The following is a 12,323-nucleotide window of genomic DNA, read 5'->3' on the forward strand; positions in this document are numbered from 1 at the left end:
GATTATTTTGGATATTATGAATAAATTAGCATGTATTTTAACTCAATTATGTTATTTGTTGATGGATTTGTCTAGTTTGTAGAAGATGACATATTCTCTAAACCCTAGGTTATGTAATGTTGGTTCAATTTGACTTTGTTTTTTGTTGAATTACTACTAGATGATGTTATTGTATCAATAATGAATAGATTAGGGTGAATTATAGTCCTATCATGTTAGTTTTGGAGTAATTAATCTAGATTATGAATTTGACTTATGTCCCTTGTCTTAAGTTATGAACTAGTGTTGGATTGTGATATAGTTACTCAATTAGCCTAGTTATCATGTTGGTTATTGTTTGAAGATGGTACTACACCGTATTTGGGCGGAATTAAGGGTTGATGGTCAGTCCTTGATGATCGATTACGAAAGAGAGTTTGTAAGTCTTGTGATCACCTATTCTTTACTTCAATTATGAAAAATTGTGATTAAGTCATGATGTTTTATTGGAGTATTTCTTGTAATAATATTGATAGGTTTGGTATGATGTTGAATTGAAATGTCTTGACTATGGTTTGTGAGCTGCTGGGTAAGATGTAAATGTTATAAGGATAGTATTGATTTACCAATGTGCCTTATAATAAAGTTATATGTAAATGTGCTAACCTCACTTATATGAATTTTAATGAGAGGAATATACTCATGAAATTATTATTGAGATATGATGATGATGGTTATACAAGGGATAGAACCAGTGACCTACATTAAGCTATGTTGATTAATAAAGGTATGAAAGACATTTCCAAAGGGACTCTAGATTAGCACCGAGTGAGCTAGAGTGAGGAGTGTCCCTTCCCACACAAGGAAGGTTAGATCACTAATGTACTTTTGAGATTGGAGATTATAATGCGTGTAGCATAAAGAGGGCCCCAACTATATCTCCTAGTTCTTGAACTATGCTGCCCCCATAGGAATACAAGTTAGTGGATTCACCTAGTTTCTATATTCATGATTTTGTACTACCTTGGCAAGTAGTCCCTCTTCCTTCGGTGTAGGGTTCTATGAAACCGGATTCAACCTTAGATCATGTGGTCTATGTGGATTTAGGCAAGATGTTCAAAAAAGGTAAAATGAATTAAAGAAATGAACTCTAAGTAGGATAACGTAAGCAATTTATCTTAGTCCAGGTAGGGGTGTGGGACTCTGCCTAAACATTGCACTAGTTAACCTTGAGGGAAGTCTGATAAGGATGTTGTTATGTATGAATATGCTTATAATGGTACCTGACATGGATATGATAAACTTGCACATTGTTTATACTATCTGTTGGTCTAAATTGTTAAAGTATGATTCTATGTACTCTTAAATGCTATTATATGTGAAGTGGGATGTTTGACATGATTCTTGTTGGGTTACTTGATTGAGTAAGGTTATGAGGCTTTGCTTGGACATTGAACTTGTTGACTTATTACAGGTTTATGGGTAATTGTCTTTATTTAGTCATGTTAAAATATACTCTTATTCATGCTTGTTGATGTTAGTACTTGAAGATAGAGTTGCTTGACTATGTGTCCAATTATATGATATGCATGTTCACTTGACTAGACTTAGTATTGTTGGTATCATGGTGTATACGTGGTTTGGACTTAATGATTGTTATGGCCTTATTTAATGTGCATTAAACTATTCAAAGTAAATTGCATACTTAAATGAATTGTTCCATTCTATCATAATTTCATGATATGTATACATATGGTCTCATACTTAGTACAAGTGGTGAACTAACCCCATTTCTTTCTTTTCCACAACATTTTAGGTTCCGGTCATTGAATGGATTTTGGAAATGACTTTCAGAAAGACATTGAATTCTTAATCATCCAAGTTGGTTAGGTGCTCACTTTATGAGGGTAATGCCACTATAACACTTATAAAGTTTTTTTAGTATTAAAACTCTTATGTTCATTCCATTTCATTTGGATACTAATCATTATATAACATATATGTGGTCTTATTGTATTGATTTATGGGTTAGGCCCAAATTATAACACAATTATTAGATTGTAATGAGATGACTTTTTGAGACTATGTTATATTTTATATATATATCTATGTGCAATAAAAGTAGTAGACTAAGTAATCTTTCTATATGAAGGGTCTATGTATACTCGATGTATACATTATGCATATCTAGAGGTCTATGTAAGCCTTAAAGCAGAAATAATGAGAATTTTCGAATTTCCTCTAATTTTTACCAATGAATGTAATGATGTAATCTAAGAGGCTAGTCTTAGTCCACAAAGAGGACAACGTCGCCGGTTACGTCTAGGGGGTGCTCCCCGAATGTGACAATTGTAACTGGGTGTAACACAACTCCTACTAACGGACCAGAAAAATATCAATGCATAGAAGAAGTGAAAGCAGTTTAATGCAAAGAGTTCATTTTTAAAAGGACAATCTCCTATGGTTCATTTGATTATATTATAAAGTGTAAATCAGCTCATGATCAAATATGAAAGACCCTAGACCACTTGTACAACAAGAAGAATGAAGTTTGGCTAACTATATTGGGTAATGAATTGGTTAAAACCACTCAAGGTAATATTTGTATCATTGGGTACATCTTAAATATTAAAGAACTTATGTTCTAAGATATGTCTATTAAATCCAAAAGAGCTATTTCTCATCAACGAATGAGAAGAAGAGTCATTTGTGGGTTGAAACCTTAATATATTCCATTTGTGAAGTCCATTCAAGGATTTTGTCTTCAACCATCCTTAAAGGAATTTGAAAATTTGTTGTCTTAATAGTAATTCTAGATAAACAGTTGGATAGTGTGTTTGTCAAATAAGAAGAAGAAGATGCTCTTATATCCGACAAGAGAAACATCGAAGGAAAATAAAGATATATGTCACACTCTCTATTCTCATGTGATTAAAGTTTGCCAGAAAAAAATGAGTGTCTTCTAACTATTTTGGTAAGAAGCCTCTAAGTTATTATCGTTGTGGTGAAGTAGGGCATATGCAAATATATTGTCATGTCAAAGAGATCATTATGGATAAAAATATTTTTGAAGAAAAAGAAGAATTGGAAAAATGTTTAGTAGATTAGGCTCGAGCAGCAGATGTCATGATCTCCATCAATCTTGAAGGATATTGGATCGAGGAGGTAGAATATAATATAGTTGATCATGTGGAGAAGCAAAAACTGATGTTGTCAACATGAAGCAAGAAATTTATTATGATGTGCTCAGTGGTAAAAAGGAAACTACTATTGAAGGAATCAAAGAAGAAGATCTTTAACAGGCAATCTAACTACATATGATAATGGTGAAATTTACAAAGAAAGCATTGAGAGAGATGTATTGGATCGGCAGTATATGGTCAATCATATGCAATATCAAGGTTAATTAATGAATCCAAATTTTTTAAATGAAGATGGAGAAAGTAGAGATCAAATAAAGGAAGAACTTGATTTTAAAGTCTCAAAGAAAAACTATATACTTTTTGAAACCCATGATGCTTCAAAGATATCTAAGGAGGAGATGATAAGCAAATACGACAGTGGATCGTGTGTTTGTTTTGAAACTTCATAGACAATTGATAGTGTTTTGATTGTCGAGAATTTAAGAAAAAGTAAGATTATAAGAACTCATTAAAGAGATAATCTACATGGATCAACTAATGGTGATATATCTTTATCACTTAAACAAGGAAGAGGTGTCCGAAAGAAATATCTGAGATCTTCACCAAGACGTATCTCAAAGCTTCATTTAAATTCTTCCTTAAAAAGTGTGGGGTAGTTTCAACAAATCAATTTTAAGGGTAGTGTGAAAAATTATAATTTTGATTTATTGCATGTCATAATTTTTTGTAGTGTAGTTTCTACAAAGGTCTCGTATACTACCTAGAATAATTATCATAAAGATATATCTAGATATTCTAAAGAATTAGCTTTATGAAATAACTAGCTATTCCAGAGAAATTTCTAGAAGATAAGGTCACTAGAAACATTTTGTAGATATTCTAGAGAAGATATTTTTTTAGTTAGTGATAGAAGAGTCTAGATTAATCGTTTCTATAATTATCCCTACACAACTATAAATAGGGGTGGCATTGTTATTTGTATACAACCCAATAGTAACCCAAGAACAACCCAAGTAAAAGATTCTTCTTCCATAAACAACTTCTCCTTTGTAGCTTCCTCTTTTTTAGTTAAATCTTTCAATCTTAGTTAAAGATCTTCGGCTAGCAGAAGGTTTCCCAATTATACTTTTCGTCTACTATTCTCTACACCAATTTCTTTTCTTTTATTTTCGTATTTTCTCTTAAAAGATCCATGATTTTTGATAATTTCATCAATGGAGTTCACTGGAATATTGTTCAATTTCAAAAAGAAAAAACTATAAACAAAGTTTGTCATTACAAAATTTATGATTGATCTTTTATATATTTCAAATTTAGTTTTTTTTCTGGTTCATCTTTTGTAATTAGAATTAGTAATAGTTCACTTCATGAGTTAACACCGGATATTTTTATTTTTCCTCTTTAAATATTGAGAATCTTGAATTTTTTAGCTATTTGGTTAAAATATACATAATGCACAATTATTACTGGATCATATTTACTATCATATTGTTTTACTTCTTTCATTTTTGGACATTTTACAAAAAAATAAATATGGGCAATGCCCATTTATTGAATCAATAAAAAGACTTTAATCATAAATGTCTTGAGTATGTGATTGAAGCCCACAACACAAACTCTACAGCTAAAGCAGAGAAAAAACAAAACTACAAACACAACGTAAAATCATGTTGGAACAATAAATATTTTTCGGTACATTAAACGAAATGTATTAAAACTCCAAAATCCTTCTCTTTTCTATGAAAGCATGAAATATTTGAATTAAGCTTGAGTGGTATTCATTTGGGTGTTAAAAATTTCTCACGAAAATTATGAATCCAACTCTGTGAAGACTTGTTCCATCAAACACTACTGCCAGTTGCATTCTTCAAGGTAAGGACCGATTCCTCTATTTCTTCCTCAATCTACTTTAATTGGATGAAATACACTAACCTGTTCTTAGCTCGGGCAGATTGATTTTCCATAAACTAACAACATTTCATCTCAGTTAAAGATATCTTAGGTATTTTTAAAATATATTCGATACATGTTTCTACAGTTGAATGCCATTTCATAAGATCGAATGTTCCATTTTCATTCCAGCAATCCTTCGAATGAGTATTCTTACTCTGTACGAATAAATCATTTAACTTGATCCATGGTTTCTTTTTTGACATTTTTTTGTTCTGAGTTTTGTTCTTCATTGCTTGTCTTCTTGTCTTATTTTCCTCGCTTGTATTGGCAATAACCCAATTTTATGTCAATGAAGAGTTGTCAATAAAAGCAAGGACAATAATACCAGAAGACAATTAAAGAGAATCAAAACTAAGAACAAAGAAATGTCAAAATAGAAACCATGGGTCAAATTAAACAATTCACAGGTATAGAGAAAAATTACTCTCTAGAAGTATTGCAGGGAAAACTTTGAATACTACTCTTAATAAATGACAATCAATTGTAGCTCAAACACATATCGAAAAACATTGAAAAATACTTATGATTTCTTTAACTCAGATGCACCGATATTAGTTTTTTGAAGCTCAATCTACACGAGTTAAGGAGGGGTTAATGTATTTCTTCTAATTAAAATAGATTAAGAAAGCAATAGAGGAACTGTTCCTTACCTTGAAAAATGATGCTGGCAAGAGTGTTGAACTAAAGAAGTCTTCACCAAGTTGGTTTCCTGATGTTCTTGAAAATTTTGGATGCCAAAATTAATGAAACTCAAGTTTAATGCAGATCTTCCATGGTTGCATCGAAGAGAGAAGGATACTTTGAACTCCAACAAATGTCCTTCAATTTACTAAAAAAAATGCTTCTTGTTCCGACGTGATTTCACATTGTGTTTGTTTGTTACCTTTTTCTATGGTTTAGCGGCAAAGGTTGTGTTTTGGGCTTGTGTCACTTTTTGACTCATGCCATGTATGAGTAAACATCTTTTTATTGATACAATAAATAGGCATTGCAAATATCTTTTTTTTTTAAAAAAATAAAAAATAGAAGAATAAGACTATCCAATTGTATATACAATCTAGTAATAAATATGCATTATATAAATTATAGTCAAATTGCAAAAAATACAAGATTCTCAACATTCAAATAGGAAAAACTAAAATGTTTGTGTAACTAGTGAAATGAACTATTACTAATTCTTTTCATGCCCTGAGCTAATACCATGGACGTTGCAGACACTGAATGACCATTGCTGGCCTTGGATGGACCCTTGTCCTAGCTTGCTTAACTCATCGGAAGACAATAATCAATAACTTAATGACCAAAGAGCTTAATTTAACTATTAAGCAAATAGGATGGTTTTTAAAGATTCAAAGAATTGAACTTGTCTAAAATGGCAATCCATGTGTTTAATATAAGAATGATAATGCGAAGACCACTTAACTACTAACTGTCTATGAAGCCTCTAAAATGACTTAGACGGATGTTGTAAAAAAAACTAAAACCATCCTATTGAAATAACTAGAAAGCAACAAAGAAGATTTCCTTCGGAATTCAAGGAGGCTCACCAACTTATTCTAAACTGCTCAACTGGATCAACGTTGCGCTGGATGCTGATCCTTGTTACCTGTATCTGCATAATAATACGATACATGCCAACTTGCATTAGTATATTGAATATATGAGTATGCGATTTGAAATTTCAAACAATAAAGGCTAGAAAGAATGTGAAAGAAACTGAAGAACTTCCCTGGATAAACTTAACAACTTAACCAACTCATTTCAATATAAATCAATTTAAAAGAAAGTTCCATATAAAGAAAAGATTTTTGAAAACATGTTGCAAACTCTGTATGTATGCAAGGATACAATTAACTATAAGATGTATGTAAAATACAACGAAACTGGTGAATACATATGAATACATTTAACTTCTATAGGAGTTTCTATAACATACAACCATAACATAAGAGTTGTAGTGACGATACAATGATCTACCTCACGCTGTTAGAGCATCTTGTACCTGAAAAAAGCTATCAAACCTGAACTACCTAGTGAATCCACTAGTCTATTGTGAAAAGGATTCATCGAAAAAGTATGACTCAAGAATAACAGCCCAACCAATCAACAATATGAAATAAACAATAAATCATATCATTTCAGCAAGGGAAATTTTAAAACTCCAATTATCACACATAAGGCTCAACACACTTTATCATGAGTTATTTCCTTCTCACAACACACATGAGCTCAACATACATTACACGAGTAATTTAGCACAATTTCAACTTATCAATAGGTCATGTAACTTTTCACTAAGACTCACCATATCAAAATGTACAACATAATTAAAATAAACCAAAAAAGGCAAAAAAATCATGTTTTAGACATCAAATTTATTGCAACTTTCCAAATGCACATTTTTGCAAGACTTCACCAAAAATTATGAAACTTAAATTTCTAGTCATATTTATATTATTAAAAATAATGACTAACCTTAATTTCCATAAATTGAGGCTAACGACACTTCATGTCGTCCTCATCCTCCCATGTTGCACTCTCAACTAGGTGATTCTTCCATAACACCTTTGCAGAAACCACCTCTTTATTCCTTAACTTCTTGACTTGCCTATCAAGAATTTGAACCGGAACTTCTTCACAAGAGAGGTTATCCTTGACACCAAGACCCTCAATAGGAAGAATGGACTCAGAATAACCAATACACTCTTTCAACATATAAACATGGAAAATCGGATGAACCAAAGCCAATTCACTAGGAAGTTTAAATTCATAGGCAACCTTACCAACCCTTTGCAACATTTCATAGGGAATCACATAAGGAGGACTTAACTTTCCTTTCTTGCCAAATCTAACCATCCCTTTCATTTTTTTAATTTTCAAATACACCTTATTACCTTGTTCAAACTCGAAATCCCTTCACCTATGATCGACATAATACTTTTGCCGACTATAGGCCATTTTGCAACTGGTTCCTTATGATATGAAACTTTTCCAAGGTCTTATAAATTAAATCAGGACCAACAAGCGAAGTCTCTCCTGCTTCAAACCATACTATAGGAGACCTACATCTCATACCATACAAGGCTTTATAGGGAGCCATGGAAATGGATGAATAAAACTTATTCATTATAAGCAAACTCTACCAAAGGCAAATTTTTATCCCAATTCCCTTTAAAATCAATAATGCAGGCCCTAAGAATATCCTCAAGGGTTTGAATAGTGGGTTCCACTTGACCATTCATGTAGGGATGAAAAGCCGGACTCAACTTCAACTTAGTACCCAACCCTTTTTGGAATGACCTCCAAAACCTAGATGTGAATTGTGCACCCTGATCCTGTATGATGGATAACGGAATACCATGGGGACACACAATCTCATCTATAAATATTCTAGCATAATCTTCCGGCATATAAGTAGAATTGACGGGAATAAAGAGAGTGGACTTAGTCAACCTATCAACAACCACCCATATGGAATCATATGACTTTTAAATTCGAGGTAAACCCAGTACAAAGTCCGTATTAATGTCTTCCCACTTCCAAGTAGAAATTTGGATCTCTTGTAGTAAGCCAACTAACTTTTGATGTTCGGCTTTTACTTATTGGCAATTTGGACACTTAGCAACAAACTCTGATATGTCCTTCATCATTCCTTCAAACCTATATGTCTCTCTAAAGTCATGGTACATTTTTTTTTAACCCGGATGAATTGAATAGAGGTACCCATGGTCTTCTTCTAGGATTCGGTCCCTCTACCCATATACATCAAGAACACACAATATCCATTGGTACCTTAACAAACAATTCCCCCTAAGCAGAATGACTCATTTAACTTGACGAGAACCGATTGTTTCAACTCCATTAATGGTTCATTAATGTGTTTTTTGGACTTCACTTCCACCACTAAAGTTGAGTCGGAGTTATGATGGACGATAATTCCACCATTTGAAGAATATTCTATTCTCATCCCCCACCGAGCCAACCTATGTACATCCCTTACTAGGTCTTTCTTCGCTTCATCAATGTGAGATACATTACCATAGTCATAAAACTTAGGACATCCGCAACCATATTTGCCTTGTCGGGGTTATAGACGACATTCATGTAATAATCTTTCAACAATTCTAACCACCTTTTTTGTCAGAGATTCAACTCTTTTTGGGTAACAACATGTTGTAGACTCTTATGGTAAGTGAAAACATCAATAGGAACACATAAAAGTAATGCCTCCAGATTTTCAAAGCAAATTCCATAGTCGCTAACTCAAGGTCATTTGTGGGATAGTTTTGCTCATGTACCTTAAGTTTCCTAGAGGCATAGGCTATCACTTTCCCATGTTGCATAAGCACACACCCTAGAGCCACACAGGATACATCATAGTACACAACAAAACCCTTTGTACCCCCCGGTAATATTAACACGGGAGCGGAAATAAGCTTATCTTTTAACATTTGAAAACTTCTCTCACAAGACTCTGACAACTCAAATTTCTTATACTTTTGGGTCAAAGTAGTCAAGGGAGATGTGATGGATGCAAAATTATCCACGATCCTCCGATAATAACCAGCTTAGCCCAAGAAACTCCTAATATCAGTTGGAGTCAACCGTCTAGGCCAAATTTTCACTTTCTCCATTTTCCTTAGGTCAACCTCAACTCCTTCACTAGAGATGATATGCCCAAAAAATGCCACCGAACTAAACAAAAACTCACACTTACTATACTTCGAAAAAAATTGATGTTCCTTCATGGTTTGCAATACTACCCACAAATAATCCATATGATCACTCTCATTCTTCAAATATACAAAGATGTCGTCAATGAAGACAATGACGAATGAATATTGATAATTTTGAAACACCCTATTCATTAGGTCCATAAACGTCATTGGAGCATGGTGAGACCGAAAGACATTACCAATAACTCATAATGACCATATCTAGTCTGGAATGCCATTTTTGGTATATCCTCACCTCTCAACCTAAATTGGTGATACCCCGTTCTCAAGTCAATTTTTGAAAAGTGTCTCGCCCCTTGGAGTTTATCAAAAAAGTTGTCAATCAGAGGTAGAGGATACTTGTTCTTAATAGTGACCTTGTTGAGTGTGGCGGTAATTAGTAAAAAATCTCAAGGACCCATCTTTTTTCATAACAAACAAAACCGAAGCACCCCATGGAGAAATACTAGGTATTATAAAGCCCTTGTCTAGTAAATCTTTGAGTTGAGCCTTCAGTTCCTTCAATTCGGCTGGAGTCATCCAATAAGGAGGAATTGAAATGGGGCTTGTATGCGTTAGCAAATCAATGCCAAAATCAATTTTATGTTCACGAGGAATACCTGGAAGGTTAGTAGGAAAAACCTCCGTAAATTCACTCTCTACGGGAGCAACTCCATGGGAGGAATTTTGGAGTCTAGATCTTGGAGACTTACAATATGGTATACACAACCTTTAGATATCATTTTACACGCTTTTAGACAAGAGATGATATGAACTCCACCAATAGAGTTTCCCTCATTCAACTCTACAACTGTCCCATTTGGAACGTTAAACTTCACTACCCTTGTCCTACAATCAATAGAAACAAATCAAGCATGAAACCAATCCATACCCATTATAATATAAAAATGTAGCATATCTAGTTCTACTCTATCAACACAAGAAACTCAATTGGGCAACATTATTGGACAGTTTCTACACACCCTTTTGGCAACAACCTACTCACCCACCAGAGTAGACACTATAAAAGGTTCATGCAAAATATCACGTAAAATATCAAACTTTTTAGCTATAAGAGGGGTAAAAAATGACAAGGTAGCACCTGGATCAACTAAAGCATAGACATCTATGGTAAAGTGTTTCAACATATCGGTCACCATGTCAGGAGTAGTCTCTTGTTCACCCCTACAACGAAGAGTATAGAAGTGGTTCTTCTTAATAGCATCATTAGAAACACCTGCTTGATCTTGACCACCCCTCTCTTGACCATTCAAGTTTGGACAATATCTCATCTTGTGACCACTCTTGCCACAACTAAAGCAATTTCTTGTTCCTACGAAGCACTCACCAAGATGACCCCTTCCACAGTTGGAACATGTAAGCTTCTCATTTGGTCAGTTTACACTCCTTCCCTTTTTAGATCTTGTTATATTTCTCTTGCCATCACAATCCTTAGGGAATTTAAATGGAACTTGATTATAAACCCGCTTCATAAATCTAGGCTTGTCTTGTTTTTCATGTCTATTCTTTGAAGAACCTCCATCAAATGATCTTTCTCTCTTAGAATTTCTACTATTTCTCTTAGCCTTAGCTTCCTAAACCCTTCTTGCATGCACTATAAGATGGGAAAAAATCATGTTTTCATATAGCATGGCCGAATGACACTTCTCTTGTAAGTTCTCCGACACCCCCATCACAAAGCAGCTCATTTGGTATCTAGGATCGAAAACCAAAGAAGGAGCATATTTGAACAATTTAATGAATTCCAAGGAGTTTTCATGAACACTCCTTCCTCTGTGGCGAAGGTTGATGAAATCCACCACTTTTTCCTCCTTCATCTCCTTATGAAATGAAGTATCTAGAAAAGCCTTCTTAAACATCTCCCAAGTTAACGGACCACCCCTCAGTGGCCTATTATCCCTCCATAGCACATACGATGCTTGTGCCACGTCCTTCAGTTGATAAGTGGCAAACTCGGTCTTCTTACTTGTGGTCAACCCCATAGCTAACAGTATTTTAGAGACTTCATCAGTGAATTCTTGGGTGTCTTCATCAACTTTAGACCCGTACAAAGTAAAATAATTCATCCAAGTGAAATATCTTAGACGGGAAGCCTTAGTAGTGACTTGTTGATGAGGACGGGATATAAGCTCCCAGTTGGCTTGGGCTATCATAGCTTGGGCTTGAAAAAGTGGAGCCTTGATCCAATTGAATGAGGACAAACTTATATCTCCAATCGTCAAGGGTGGAGGGTTGACGGAAGCTTGGTTAACATTAGCATCTTCTTTAAGTAGAGGAACTTTCTCACAATGGGGTGGGGCTCCCACATTTGCAATTTCCTCTTAAATCCATCGAGCCGCATTCCTTCGAGTGTTCATTCTTCCTATAAGAACAAAAATAGGATTAGATGCAAAATTACACCATAAGTATATTCTAACAGCACGATTAGGATTTCCAAGAAACAGTGATTCCTAGGCATCAAATAGGTTCCTATTTAGAGGTGTGGCACATTTCACAGTTATGAATACAAACC

At 34.1% G+C, this 12,323-nt stretch overlaps 1 protein-coding gene across 1 annotated transcript; it reads right to left on the minus strand.

Annotated features, from left to right (window-relative positions):
- Positions 1 to 7,571: 7,571 nt before the first annotated feature.
- Positions 7,572 to 7,940, minus strand: LOC138348062 (uncharacterized). The gene has a single exon (XM_069296669.1). The coding sequence runs from the start codon at positions 7,938 to 7,940 to the stop codon at positions 7,572 to 7,574; it is 369 nt and encodes a 122-aa protein (XP_069152770.1).
- Between the last annotated feature and the right edge of the window lie 4,383 nt (positions 7,941 to 12,323).

This window comes from Solanum lycopersicum, chromosome 4 (genome assembly GCF_036512215.1).
Source record: "Solanum lycopersicum chromosome 4, SLM_r2.1".
Taxonomy (NCBI): Eukaryota; Viridiplantae; Streptophyta; class Magnoliopsida; order Solanales; family Solanaceae; genus Solanum; species Solanum lycopersicum.